The sequence below is a fragment of the Seriola lalandi genome, unplaced genomic scaffold (genome assembly GCF_002814215.2).
Source record: "Seriola lalandi dorsalis isolate HSWRI2012SDOR001 ecotype SW California unplaced genomic scaffold, Sedor1 jcf7180002054583, whole genome shotgun sequence".
Classification (NCBI taxonomy): domain Eukaryota; kingdom Metazoa; phylum Chordata; class Actinopteri; order Carangiformes; family Carangidae; genus Seriola; species Seriola lalandi.
The window spans coordinates 1690664-1706523 of NW_019525136.1; the positions used below are offsets into that span (position 1 = coordinate 1690664).

A 15860-nucleotide genomic window follows, 5' to 3' on the forward strand; every position below is an offset into this window, starting at 1 on the left:
CAACCAAACTTTTATAAAGGCCTATTAAACTGACTTTTGTCTACTAATTACCCATGCCATTTAAAGATGATTACATATGACATATCATTCAAAATATGTATTTGAATGGAAGAATTCAGATGTTGCAACTGACCCGACTTTTATGTAAGGTAATTGAGGGTATAGAAACACTTTTAAGTGGAGCGTAACGATCATCAATATTGAATATCATTGAGTTGGTTCTCATCGTTATCATTATGGTTATCTTTCTTGATGAGGAATGCCTATATAATGGTATGTGGGGTAACACTACAACTCCCATAATGTCTCTTGTTCGGTTGCCTGGGTAACGTTTGACGTCACCCCCAACCCCTGTTCCCTCCGGGCCGTGCCTTGGATTGGTGTGATTGGAGGGAAACCCCGTGGACTGCATTCACTCAGACGCGCTGAGAGAATCAGCTGTAGCTTAGTACGCCGACATCACTGCTATCTGCCAGTACTCAGGTATGATAGGACTTACAGTTTTTAAAATTGTACTTTTACGTTTGCATTAGTCATTGTTAAGTGTTCTAACTAATAGTAGAATATAGAGACAGTGGAAGTGCATTTTCTCCAAATGACTTTGGGCTATATGGAGCGGCGACAGCTATCAGACCAGCGAACAATGACTAGCTTAGCTACAATTTGGGATATGTCTAATGGCTGGTTTCAAATGGGACACAAGACGGGGAAGGCGTGTCGGGTCGAAGGTTGTCGATCAAATATTCTGTAACATTGGCTACAAACGTTAAACCTGTTAAGTGAAGTAATTTGTTAGGTTATTCTAATTTAAGAAGTGTGCATGTCACTCAGTGTAAATGAGCAAAGGTGACGGGAATGTATTGTCTTGGAGGAAGGATTGCTATGGCTCGCAGTTAAATATATTGTTTTTCGGTTAATGTTATAAGTTATGTTGATCTCAGTTTTAGTGTATTTGACGTCACAATTTTGCTGACAGTATATCAGTTTTATTTGCTAACGTGAGGTGGCAGATAGTGTATTAGCGAACTAACGAGAAGGCAAATTGTCTTTCAGCATCGGCTACCAGCCGGGCGGTTCAACTAAGATCCACACCTTTTAAAGGCTTGGCGTCACGCTAACCAACCAAGTTCATAATCTTTTGATTTGAGGGAAACACAAATGTTTAAAGGTGTGTGGCTTCACATGGCGAGCGGTGTTAGAGTAGCTGTGACAATGGGTATAATGCCTAGCCCATTTATAAAGGCTGTCTGATTTGGAATGCTTCTGCTTCAGGAAATAGTCTGCGCCATACTGGAAATGGGTCACGAGGGCCTAACGAAAAGCCGCCATCGGTTGATTTTCATACACTAAATCGTGCTTCTCGTCAGAGCCATGTCTGTAAATGTACTGGACGCGTCTCTGGGTCCATGTCGACTAAATGTACCGATATTTGTCACAGCAAGCCAAGTGTAGACACGCTTTTATTTCGCACTTTTCCGCTTGTTGGGCGAGTCACAGGTAGAGGAATGGGTGTGGTGTGTGCGTCTACGGGAGAGAGGGGGGGGACGCGTTTGCCCTGGAGGCAAGATCAGTTTATGTTGTACCGAGACTGTAGCTTACATGATTTCGGCGAATAGAATTCACACACCTAACTTAAGTTGTAACTACTTATTAACTTTTTTGGTGCATAGTTATTCACTGATGTACCCGTGGGTCGTGTTGCATCATGTTCATGCTTGTCGGTGTTGAAAATTTTATAATTTCTACAGATTGACAAATCCTTTTGCGTTCTGTTGGGGAGTTTGTATTAGTATTTTGGAGTGGTGGAAGTAATGCTGTAATATATAAAAAGTCATTAACACATTTGTGTGTTTGTCAGGGTAGTATTTGTTGCTTTTCAAGGAAACTTCTTAACTCTTTCTGTTTGAAACATGCAACTATTTGTGTGCTTCCGCAAATGGTGTTTGTAATGTGATCTGTGATGGGGCTTTTTGTGTGTGTGTGTTTTATTTATTTTATTCTCAGTTTATTTGCTCAGTCAACTTAATATATGGGGTCATCAGTGTTAGAATTAGCTTTCTTTAGATATTTCAGGTCAGATTTAGAGCATGTCACACTGCATGGAAAAAATGTGATTGATTCTGTGGAAGCCCGCTGGCTATTTTAGATGGGTCAAACGGATGTAGGCTATTGATGTAATTATAATTCCTGTGTATTTGTGTAAGTGTAAAAGAAGTAATGTACCAGCATACATATATTTCTTGATAAAGGTAAAATATGTCACAACATTCCGTTATAAATGCACCATTATGGTATCATATTCTCCAAATGCGAGGTAACATGGTTGTTTGGTACAGACCCCAGCAAAAATCATGATTTTATTTTAATCCAACTACATATTTGCTTAGTGCATCTTTCCATTTAGCAAACGAAGATACAATTCAAACAATTAATATATTCTAGTGTCTTTAGCTTAAACTTAAGTCGGTATACTTTTGTTCTCACTTACTCTGTTGATAGCCCTTGCAATACTTCACTGTTCAATTTCTTTTGTTAGCTGCCATAGCCTTGAACTGCCATGGTGTGCATCAGCGTTTCCTTGTACAAGTATTTCGTAAGGAGAGCAGCAAGCCTCAGAAATTGTAGTTACATCATGTGCTACAACTTCAGTTAAATCAATTTAGTTAGCGTGGAGTGGTCGCTTCTCTGGACTGAGAAGAGACCCACATCTATTCATGTATACAGATTAGAGTCAGCAAAGATGATTTATCTTTTCTTGATCATTTAGACCATTAATTTGGTTCATTACATGCTCTTAAAATTCTATTTTCACATGTAAATGGGTACCATGGGGGGGGGGGGGGGGGGGGGGGGAGGTAGTACCCTTGCTGTTCACTTAATTGACCTCGGCTGTCCTCTCCTCTGCTTGTCTTCTTCCAGTGAGCAGTCATGAGCGAGGCACCCCAGAAGGAACTGGTGCAGAAGGCCAAGCTGGCCGAGCAGGCTGAGCGTTACGATGACATGGCTGCTGCAATGAAGGCTGTTACTGAGGATAGTGAGCAGCTTTCAAATGAGGAACGTAACCTGCTGTCAGTTGCCTACAAGAATGTGGTGGGTGCCCGCCGCTCCTCGTGGCGTGTGGTGTCCAGCATTGAGCAAAAAGCTGAGGGCAGCGAAAGGAAGCAGACCATGGCCAAAGAGTACCGGGAAAAGATTGAGAAAGAGCTGAAAGATATCTGCCAAGATGTGCTGGTGAGATTGCTAACATTTTATTATACAACATTTCTTTACCTGTTATAGTATCCATATCTTAAATGTTCTTTACAGTTTTATTAAGACATGACTGGGCAAATGTTAACTATTCAGTCTAATCTGATATTGTGCAGTATCAGATGAGCATTTTATCTCAAACACAAACTGAATTTAATAATCCAAAGCAAATGTGATTACAAGATTTTGGCCATGTCAAACTGATAAGAGGCAAAAGCAAGGCTTTAAAGAGATTTTACCTCAGGCAAATTACTTAACAGTCATCTCCTTTTGACATTCACATTATGTGAAGAAATACTGGAGGACTAAGGAGTGAGTTGAACTCCATTCATACCTCACTTTAGCAGTTCATGTTGTTAGATGTGTCATTTCTATCAACAAGACACAATGGACCCTGTAGAGAAGTGCCACGCCTAGACGGCTTCCAGCTTAAATTATGTCATCAGTGATGATCTGTGATTTATCAAGGCATTCTTCTGCACATGTGCCACTGTAATGGGAAAAAATGTTGAAGTGGGGTGAGAGTATGCAAAAAGAAGTTTTTTAAACAGCTTATAGTTATCAATTTGGTTCATCATTCATAGTCTGAGTCAGTCATTTCCTTCAGCAGTGTGTGAGGCGTAAACTGTGTTAAGCCTGTCAAGTAGGCCTGACCCCATTACACCTGCAACAGCAATAGAAACTCCTAAATATAATGCAGTCCACTACAACCCTATCAGTAACTATGATGCCAATGCTAAAACATAATTGAATTAACACCTCTTTGACAGTGTCAACAAAAACCGAACATTAAAGGTATAGGCTTTAAAATTCTCTGGCAATGTGCTTGAATTTTGGCATGGGGCCATTTTAGAAAAAAAAAAATTCCTACATATTCTTTATTTTTACTTTTGCATAGCCAGTCAAAAGTCCAGACTTTTGAGTGGTACTGTATGTATCCAGCCATAAGGAACCCTTTATTAACCGTTTTTTACACTTAGCAATCCACGTGATACCTCTACTTTAAAAAAGCACTGCAAATAATAAGCTATTCATTTAATTCTAATTTGGTGGTGGCTTGACAACAGTCGGCCTATTATATGCCACATACACTGTAGACCAACAGAGGAATGAACACTGAAAAGTTTGAAAGGTAGGCTTATTCGATATTCTTTATAGCTATAAAAGTTGTTCTTGGATTTGGATAAAAGTACTAGACTGCAGTTTCCGACTGAGGAAAGAATGAGTAGTGCATTTTTCTGCCATTTGGACCTTTCAAGTTATGTGAGGATTCACATTAAGAAACGCTTGGATTTGATCTTGTCTTTTTGAAACAAGTCGCAATATGCACCACAGCCGCCTTCCATCTAGCTTGTAGCCTACAGCTCACTAGCCGGTTTTTAGCGTTTTATACAACAGAGCACTTTTTTATGAGTAATTAAGATGAAACAGCCAATAATATTGTATTACTTTTAAAATTTTAATATTCTAAAGCCTTAATCAGACTTTCATGTTTTTATCAAACTGCCAGGACCTTTTTCCTGTTCAGAGGAGAGTGTTTTATGAGAGATTAAACATACAAGACACAATCCTCAATGAAGCCTTCTGTTTCCACTATATGTGTCTTAAGATGATGAATAGTGGTCCTTTTTTATTAAACCTGGGGCATCCCAGGTTTAATCCCCCAGAAGAAGCAGATCAGACTTCACACAGTTAGTAAATCTCACGTGTTAGATACCCCAGAATTCAAGGCTTTCTTGGCACAGCTCCACTTACTCTTAAGAATAGTACCAAATTTCCACAGATATTGAAGTTTTACTAGTTCATTGGTTTTTATATTGGAAGTACTATAGCCATCTGTAGGACCTTTACTACTCTATTCTTCTCTCAGCCTGTGTATTATCTGCCTGATGACTCACAAGGACCTAATCCTATAATGACAGCAGCTGAGCACCAGCATTCTGGCTCGCTGATCTCCACTTCGGCTGAATGGCCTTATGGGGACCAAAAGAGAGAGGGCATATAAAGAGGGGTGTAGGACAGGATTATGGCTGTGGTGTACTTGAACCAGATTAGATGCGGTGGGACAACAGCTTCTACAAACTAAAGACATTTTTATTCCTGTTCTGTATGACCACTCTGAACGGCAAGTGAAGAGCCAGCCATCAGAGATGGACAGACACAATGAATCAATGGGGAAAAAAGCACATACCCTTGGACAGTTACTTGTCCGTGTTATTACACTTGTTATGGAAATTATGGAAGTAGCTGTGCAAAGTCAAAGAGACCATGACTACCTGACAAATTTCTGTGTAAAGTGAGCATGCTTATTGGTTGTTCAAACCACTAGCAAACATGGGTTTTCCGGAGTTTCTCATTTTTGTGTGGAAGTGGTATAAGCGGACACATTATAAGGGAGAGACAAAAACCACTTAAAGAATGAATAGAAAAGCAAATGATGGCGATTATATGACGCGGCTGTTCTGCCCTTCTCCCCAATAAGCCAGCCATCTCCCCAATTTGCACAGCTACTTCCATAATTTTCAACACTTTGTAACAACCGAACCAGAAACATCAACCAAATGGTGTTGTTTCACTGACACAAACAAAACCTTGCACATGCTCAGTGAAAGTATAACCCGTTGGGTAAAAAAGCATTTGAAACCTTATTTTCGGGCAAAGTCGCCAAACCTATAAAGCGTTTATCATATTTGACAGGTGATTTTATCGGTTTTCATTTCCTGGTGACGTTTGAAAGTGCACTTATGGCTCTCTCCCCATTCATTTAGATGGTCTTGTTGGCTTGAACAAACTGCCCAGAGGTGTTGCCAATGTGGCTGGTGAGTGGCAAGACTTGCCAATAAGGACTTGGGTATAAGTCTGGTTGGAACAGAGGTTGTATTTATTGACACATTACATGTTCTTTCCCAATGGATATTTTACAAAGTTGTAGCTGTCTTTGAAAGCCAGCTCTGCTTTTTTATCTATGACACACTGATCAAGTCAAAGTAAACTACCTAGGTGTACACTGTACCCACTCCTTTTAAGGTAAGCCTTTAAGAAATGTGTTTTGATTTTAACAGGGCTTATAATGTGATCTAATGCTAACAGTGGTGTACTAGGCTTGCTGCCCCATGCTGCTTGAGCATGCATGGTGGCATGCGCAAGCAGCATTGAGCAAGCTTGTGCCCACATAAACCCATGATGGTCCCTTTGACTGATATAAATTACATTTGCAGGGTGTGCTTCAGAGACAATACATGGCTCTGTTGTCTGTTCCTCAGAACTGAGACTTTCACATCTTTGCTTGCCCACGTTGCCCTTTCTGTGAACCTCTGTTCAATCCTTGAATGCAAAAAGGATATTGAGGAAGATATAATCAAATTGGCAGTACAATTAATGAAAATATAAGTTTCATTTACTCAACATTCCTGCCACGATGGTAGTTTGATTTTAGCTATGACCTTGTAAGTGGCCCAGTTCTGGACTGAGATCCCAAAGGGCTTCCCTGAACCCTCACATCAGTCTGAGAGCATTCTGCAAATGCAGGCTCTTACATCAGCCTCGTTTATTTCATTATACTTGGGATAATATATAAATTTGCTGTTTAATGAATGGGATCTTGTAGAACTTGCAAAAATGTTTTTATTCATTTGGAAAATTGGTCTATGTTTGAACTACTAATATCATATGGTGGTTGTGTGCTGATCCTACATTTTATTCTTTTTCAGACCAAATCTATGCATTTTCCATCGTGTGACCTAAATGACAATTTATGTCATCTACCCACGAACCCAGGAACAGCCCATTACATTACTATTCATATGTAGAGAGGCCCGTAACTTATCTAACAACTCAACCCATAGTTTTAGAAATCAACAGGCTTTTTAAATTTAAGGACAGGTCTGGGTTTGGTTTCTTAATAACATATCATCACTAATGCCATGGGAAATTGTGCTTTCCTGCTTTTCTTTTAAAGCTGTAGGGCACAGTTAGTTCTTCATGGCTGATGGGGAGACGCAACATGGAGATGTCCGCAATGAAACTACATGAAAGTCCACAGACATGAGAAGCTAAAATCTACACTTTATATTAAGCATTGATTCAGGTTTCTTTAAAGGCAGTGTTTAATCCTCTTGTTTAATCTGTCCTTCTTTACAGCTAGTGTGCTATGGTACACTCCCACCACTTAGCACTATAGGTTCCCTGCCAGCTAGTATTCAGATTAGCAACAGGGAGAGGCTATCAAGTGGTGCATGCTTGTGATGTAAAGAGCCAAGCTGGGCTCTGAGTGACCTACTTCCTCAGCAAAAGCTCATCAGGAGTTCAGCAGCCTGGCTCTCTGCTCTCTTTTCCACCCCCACCATCTTTCATCCATACTCCCATCCTCTCTCTCCACCCTATTTCACCCTCCACTTTTTACTCTCCTGTCCAGCCTGTCCCTTTCTCCTCCCCCATACTTTCATAGCATCCACCATCCACACATATCCACCCCCCTTCAGTGGTCTCTGAAGCATCTGTGATGGTGCTCAGGCAAAGTCTGACGCTCAAGCCCTTAGGCAATTGGACGTAGTCAGCTTGTCTCTACCCTCATTTAGGTCTGATGGGAAATGATGCTTTGAAATGTTGGCGATGATGTTTATTTGAATCAGTTGAAATAACTACCACTGCTCTTGTGGGGTCAGTGGATAAGTGATGCCTTTAAGTGGCAAATGAGCATTATAGTAATTAGTGTTAAAATTCTTCATAAATGAATTGTTTACACATTTTATACCCATAGTTGGCGAACACAGTTCAACTCTGCTGATTTCAATCTCTGCTAGCCCCAGTTGTAAAGCAAGTTATATACATTACAGATGACGCACTGGATTATATATCTTTAGAAAATTTGTTCTTTCCTAACAGTCTGTTTTGTTTGTTTTCTGCCACAGGGTCTCTTGGACACTTATCTCATTCCCAAAGCCACTGCAGCAGAGAGCAAAGTCTTCTATTTGAAAATGAAAGGCGATTACTACCGCTACTTGGCTGAGGTGGCTACAGGAGAAGAGAAGACATGTAAGCTCTATGCTAAATCCCATTTTATACTGTGTGCGTGTGTAGAAGGTGGTGGGGATTTATTTCATCTTCATCATTTATGTATATTTACGTTTTCCTGGCTGGAACGCTGGATTGTAAGAACTGATATCTGCAACTCCTAGCAGAGCCAAATAAGACGTATTAGACAAGATCCTATTAAATGAACACTTAAGTATCAGGATAAGCTTTATGACTGGCTCCTCGATGATTACAATAGTATCACAGTATACGCCTCTGGTAGTGAGAAAGGAAGGAGAGATGTACTTGAATGGTAACATTTTCTGTCATTGTTGTTGACTGTTAATTGTTAACAACTAGTGGGTCAGTTTAGGTAATAGATGCCTGTAGTAAGTTAGAAGGGGAACTTTAAGCAGAGATGTTCTTGTAAATTTAACCTGAAGTGAAACCGGCAGGCTGCTTACAGGCTTTAAAGAGGTCTGTCACTGAATCTATTGCTTCAAGAGGCCAGGTCTATCTTAGGCTGGTCTTTTTTTAGTTGACTTAAGCTCAAAGAAATATTCTGTTTGGGGTAGTTTAGTCCTTTTTAGATAACCATTCTTCTGTTTCAGTTCCATTCCTATTCTTTTAACCTTTTTGCCCTCTAGTAAGAATGACAAAAATGATATAAGCATTAATGAGTAAATAAAAAATTAATACACTTTTGTAATGAAAAGGCTATTTCTGTATTTTTTCTGTACTTTTATTTATTTATTTATTTATAAACTCATCTTTTTCTCACTCATGTTTTGGCCACACAGTTGTTTGAGTTTTCAGCTGCCTTGTTTTAATGGTTTATGAAGCAAACAGGTTTGGGAAACCACTTTGGTCATTTATAGCGAATTCGGAGAACAAATTTATTCATAAAATGACAACTAGGATGTTTGAGTTGGTTTTTGGAAAGACCAACTTATACGTTTATTTTAAAGATTAAATGAGCAAGATATAATGTGTTAGTTAGTGAGCTGGTAGGTTATGGTTTTGTTACCAGACCAAAGCAGGCTAGCTGTTTCAATCTGTCTCCAGTCTTTATGCTAAACAAAGCTAATAGGCTGCTGACTGTAGTTTTAGTTTTCACAGGCAGATATGAGTGGTATTGATCTTATCGAAATGTGCAAGAAAGCTTAAAGAATATTTCCCAAAATCTTCAACTTACTTCTTAAAACCCGTCTTGAATTAGGCTGATCACTTCTGCTCTGAGATGGTTTTATGAAACGCTTTAATCCTGGTTCAGTTTTTTAAACTTGTTTGAATTTTACTAGAACTCTTCTTTTCTGACCCACCTTCATGACACACCCCTTTGGCTGCTGGTGTGTGTGTGTGCACACTATTGTCTTCTACTTACCTATGTATCAGTTTCACAGGTCATAACTTGTGTCTCCACTTTCACTAGGGCAGGAAGCAGTGAAAGATTTTATAAGACAGAGAAGATTAGATAGGACATAATAAAAATGGACTCATCAATCGTTTTTAGTGACATTTTTCCCAACCATGTCAGTCTGTTTTGCATTTTAGACCGAAATTATTCGATCTTAAAACCGCTGCCCCTAGAAACCTTCCTGAAACCTCTTACTTATTTTTCCGTTAAGCTTGTTGAGGTCATATTCAACTCACTACAGGAAATATTACCTGAAAGTGTAGTATTCTGTTTAAAAGCATCTGCTTTATAAATCCCATCACTATGACGACCAGCTTCTCGCCTCATCACCAAAGGTGTAGCCACTGTAAGAAGAGAGTTTATTTAGGCCTTCGGAAACAATTGTGTGGTTAATCTCACAACAAGCTACCTCCCTTGTGCTCTTCACCCAACAGTAATACAACAGAGAGGTGTGGCCCTTCTACAGTATTAGTCATCTGTTATTCCAATTGTATTGCTGTAGTGTGTTGGAAAAATCATTAGATGCTTTTGAAACGTGACTTAAACTTTTTAAAGACAGTTTTAGTAAAGTATTGATTCAACTTTATCTGACTTCAGTTGCTTATAAATAGGAGTATAAATGCAGTTCATGTCAGCAGCACCACAAACTACACTCTCCAAAATGATCATAAAGTATAATCAACACCTCTCTGAAATGGTTTCAACACAACCTTTATGGAAGTTGGATTTATTACAGGACACATTCTTCATTGCGTTAGTTTTAGATAGGTGTATGTAGTAAACTAGCAACTGAATGTGTTGTATTGTTTCTGTTCTTTTTATACACTGTATGAAAGATTATAAACGGTGACTCTACTGTTATAATGTTATGTTCCATAATTTTCATGCTCTTTGTTTCCTCTTAGCCATCATTAAAGACTCACAGGCTGCCTACCAAAAAGCCTTTGATATCAGCAAAGACGAAATGCAGCCCACGCACCCAATCCGTCTTGGTCTCGCCCTCAATTTCTCCGTTTTCTACTATGAGATCCTCAACTCACCTGAACAGGCCTGCCAGCTGGCCAAACGCGTAAGTTCATAACACCACATAACTCTTTGTATTTGTGAGGTTACTAAATTGCTCAATATAATGCCAATGTATTAATATCTTGCATTATTGCGATTAAAATGCTTGTTTTGAATTCCTGTAGGCTTTTGATGATGCCATTGCAGAGCTCGACACACTGAGTGAAGATTCATACAAAGACAGTACACTAATCATGCAGCTACTGAGAGACAACTTGACAGTAAGTTTCATTTCAACTGCAAATACTTAGTTTTATGTGGTTCATCTGTCAATTATTTTTTTTAGTTGATTTAGTGTAAAATGCCTCCCAGAGCCCATGCTGATGTTTTAGTCCAAAACACAAAGATGTTAAGTTTGCAATCAAAGCCGTGTAAGAGAACCAGACAATATTCACTTTACAGGAGCTGATACCAGAGATTACTTTGCCATTTTTGCAAAAGAATTGTCTATATATTAATAAACAATCAAAATTGTTGCAGATTCATTCTCTGGTGATTGAGTAATCTATCTTTGCAGCTCTCATTGAAACAACATTCATGTGAGCTGTTTTTTTTCTCAGTAATCTATAACGTGTGTAATCAACAGTGTGGCCTTCAGACACCTTGATGACAGGGTGACCCGATAGCCATATGTTTAGGGCTCATACCACATGGGCGCAAATGCCTGGAGCAGTGAGTCCCCGGTTGGACTTTCTCTCTCCACCCACATTTCCTGTCTGTTAGTGTCCAATAAAAAGGACATAATAATTCCCCAAAAAACCACCTTGATGACACAAAAAATTAGAGAGAAGGTGTTTGTAACATTTTTGGAGCCATTCAAATGGCATACACTGTATATAGCAGCAGCAATACGAAACCCGTTTCATCCACTTAAATCGTCAGTTCACCCACATTTTCTCATTTGCATCAGGTGATATCTAGCATCTAGAAAAAAAATAGGTGTACTCAATAAATATTAATTGTATTTGAAGACTTATGTATGGTGTCTGATGAGGGTCAATGTAAGGTTTTAAATGTTGTATGTTTTGTTGCTAGGGTTGTGGGTCTTTGTTTTGTGGATATGTGTATGTGATGTACAATGTACACCTAATTTGGAAAGTCTAAATAAAATCTTTTTAAAAAGAGATTACAGAGACAAATATTTAAACATGGGCAAATAAAAACATAATTGTTTGCTTAGCACTGCTAGATGCACGCTTTTCAGCAGTTAAATGCAAGAAAGGCCTAGAAATTGTTCGAGGAACATCCAGGTAATGTTCTTGAAAAGATATTGGTTGAACACCTTTGCTACAGACTTTAGTATCTACACAAGGGTACACAACACATTTGTATCTGATAACTTACTAATAACTATAATAAATAAATATGCAATACTCCTAAGTCTCCTTTCAAATTAAAATCCAAATATTTTAAAGATCAGCTATTAATGGATGTTTCCCTCTTCCTCACCCTCCCACCCCCACCACTACCAATTCCCCGGTTCCCCCTTTGACCCTCCTGTTCTCCTCCCTCTCACTATGCTTCTCTCCTCAGCTGTGGACCTCTGATAACCAGGTTGAGGGAGAGGATACAGAGGAGCCCAGAGAATGAGCCAGACCCCCATAGGCACCCCTGTCTGCCTGCCATCATCCCAGCTCATCTTCATCATCAACACTGAGACCACCTCACTATCATCATTGTCATCCAACTCTCTCCATCTTTTTCTATTTAGGTGTCTCAACACTCATCTCTCTCCTATCGGTTTACGGTTTCCTCTTTTGTAGTAACTGTAGGGAAAGGGGATGGGGATTGAGGGTATGTTTTAAATTGTTTAGTGGGAGGGTCCATGTGGAAGGGTAAAGTATATTTCGGGTTGGTTGCCTGTCTGCTGACCTTTTTTTTTTTTTTTTTTTGTGTGTGTGTGGGAGCAATAGGGGTGTTGTATTATTAAGGTGGTGGGTGAGAGGGCAAGTTCTCGACTCATGAAACATGCAGCAGGTTGAGTTTTTAGAGTCAGGCAACAGGTTATACTATATATGTATTCTATTCATATTAATGGTCTTATTCTTGATTAGCACCATTTTTTGATGACAAACCAGTGGTTTCACAAAATCAGGAGTTGGCTTCTCACACCTGAGCAGACAGCCGCAGTTATTCTGTACTAGACAAGAAGAATGACAGCAGAGGAAGATAGTAGAGGGAGCAAAGGGGAGTTGCTGGAGAGGGAAGGCAAGGTTTTGTTGGAACACAAAGGTTACATTCCGTTTACTGTCCGTCGCTCAACTTTCTTCTCTATTATTTTGTTCTGTTTTCGGGTGACCTGCTTTTGTATTTCTATGTATCACTTATGAGGTATAGAAAAATTTGAAGAACAAAAGAGCACACAAGCTTGTTATTGTTGCTGTTTTGTATGAGCACAGCAGTTAAAAAAAAAAAAAAAAAAAAAAAAAAAAAATATCCCACATGCTTATCTAGTTGCTGCTTTTGCAAATTAAGATTTTTATTTGTTTTGTCTTTTATTCTCCTTTTTTCTTTCAATACTTGCCTAAACTGCATGTTGGTAAGAAGTAGTTTGTGGAGATGTGAGGAAGGTTGTTGTCTGGCTGGCTAGCTTTGTTCATGTCTTTGTAATTTTCATACTGAACACCCAAGCCTAACTGTTATTTGGGGGGAAATGTGTAATTTCATGTAAGTGGAATTAAAAAAAAAAAAAAAAAAGTTTTGACTTGTATGTTTTGACATGTTGGTCTTAAGTTGTCTAACAATCCTGGAGGTTTTTTTTTTTAAATTTACATTTACATTTGAACATTTACAGTCTATGATCCAATCTATTATTTACATTAATGAATTTCAACTCTGCAGTGGTTGTCTTTCCTGAAAAACCAGTAGGTGTTTCTAAATATTGTGGTGGTAAATCAAGCAAGCATTTTAACTTGAAGCTCTATTTTCTGTGAATTGCTGTACAAGAATAAATGAGTCACACTAAGGTGGAGGCCGGGAGCAGAGGAGACCCACAGAGAGTCCTCCCTCTTTTTTTTTGTACACCAGTTTGAGTCGGTGTCTCCAATGCAAATACTCCACTGTTGTCAATGAGGCTTTTTGTTCCTTTGTAACGCATCCTCCTTGACGTACATCATACAGACTTGTTCTTGAAGGAATAATCAAGGATTTCTTTGTCCACATGAAAATATAAAACCCTTGAATTCACTGGACTTTTGGAGACTAGACATGCAGTCTACTGCTCATTCACATCCAAAGCTAATCAAAGAACACTGAGCAGAGCAATAGGGTGATTAACTAAAGGCTCGATCATGAGCCTTATGTCTTGTTCCACAAGCAAGAAGCCAGTCGGTTTGCTTCACTGCCACTGTTTGAACAGCTAAAGGAAAGAACTTTAAAACTTTCCATCTACATAACTCTGGGTGTGTCCGCTCAAATGCCATGGACAGTACTTTGGAGGAGGGCACAGCAAAACTGTCGCTGAGGATTGTTGAGCTGCAGTGACATCTCATAATCCAACCCAGAAAATATAGTCATGACAGGGACAGTTCAGAAAGTTACAGATGTCATAGAGTTATGTTAAAGAGCATCTTTGATGAGGAGCTCATTCTATGCAGAGAACTCCCAGCAGACTTTGCTTCTTATTCAGACAGCATATATGTATCCAAGCTAACATTAAACTGTGTGCTATGGGTGATGCAAAATTATGTTAATTACATAATGACCCTGTAATAGATAGATTTTGGCTATGTTGTATTTTCCAGAGCGCTGTTAGAATCATCAGAAACAGGTATCGTGGTTGTTTAGTTTTCGTTCCTTGCTGCCCCCTGTTGGTAATAATGAGTTCCGCCTACCTGACGAGAAGTGCCGGACTCTCGCGGGAGTAAGCACTGGGAAACGGCATTTTAATGATTAGTACGGAAAACTATGGGTACTACTATAACCATAATAATACTCACTATCAGGTTAATCTATAACAGTAGATGATGGTCTTATGAAAATTAAGGTCATTGATAATTTTTTTATATTACACAGGAATAGCGTGTCCTTGATAAAAATCATCTAAACCTGCAGTATTTCTGTAGGCTGGCTCTTTCATAGTCTTTCAGTAGCTCTAAATAAAATATGAGCAGGCAACACCACTTGATTTTAAGTGTGCACAATCTGAGAGGAATGATGCAATATTTCGTAGAGCTGGCCCTTTTATTTCAGTCAAGGTGAGTGTAACGTATAAAATATAGCTGGGCCCATGTCAAGCCAAAGCAGCGCTAAATATGAAGTGGAAACAGTAGCCTATTTGATTCAAAACAAACTTAAACCTAATTCATCCGAGGTGAGCTTCAAAACAACTTGTCCTTTTCTTTTATGTAAACTGCAATCCTTGAAAAATGAATCACAACAATTCTTTCATTTGCAATGGTTATGAAGACAATATGGTTATCTAGTAGCTTTACTGTCACAGAAAAACATATTAATTATGGAGTCACAGGAGTACTATAAAAAAAAGAATTAGTCAGCCTAAAGTAAATAAAATAATACATACATGTGGAAATATAAAAACAACCAAGAGCATTTTCATTTTAACATTTATTTGTTCAATTATTTCTGTATATATATTTTTTAAATATATATAAATATATGCTGTTTACAATATACAATATATCTGCCATAGCAAAAAAAAAGGTCTGGTGTCTGGCCAGGTGTGAACACGGCCTACTTCCTTTGTCTGCATTAAAAAGTTCCTGGAAGGATTCATGTATGCAGGAATTGACTACTCAACCCACATGAAGCCAGTTGATTAACATATTGGCCCTTCAAATACTAGCAAAAGCAACAGAGAAAAATAAAGTTTATGTATGGGAAACACTGTGAGAATTATAAAAAATATTTTCAGCTCATTATGACACTGTGACAAATCAGGCTGTGGTAGACGACGTCAGTTGAGTAGGCAGGTCTGCAATGTGGTCCAGGACACTTTCACATACACACACGCTAAAAGAATATGGCTATATGCAGCCCAGACAATAATAATATATAATATTATATAATAATTAAACTTTTATATTTGGTTATTTGTCTTCGTATTTACACATGTATTTATTTCTCTTTATATTTACACATATTAATTTACTATTCT

General features: G+C 38.6%; 1 protein-coding gene across 1 annotated transcript; it reads left to right on the top strand.

Annotated features, from left to right (window-relative positions):
* The first annotated feature begins 367 nt into the window (after positions 1–367).
* Positions 368–13733, top strand: LOC111664154 (14-3-3 protein zeta-like). The gene is made up of 6 exons (XM_023418633.2): positions 368–483; positions 2920–3231; positions 8160–8283; positions 10585–10748; positions 10870–10965; positions 12278–13733. Exons 2-6 carry the CDS (start codon positions 2929–2931, stop codon positions 12332–12334), a joined length of 744 nt encoding a protein of 247 aa, XP_023274401.1. The 5' UTR covers positions 368–483; positions 2920–2928; the 3' UTR covers positions 12335–13733.
* The last annotated feature ends 2127 nt before the right edge of the window (positions 13734–15860 follow it).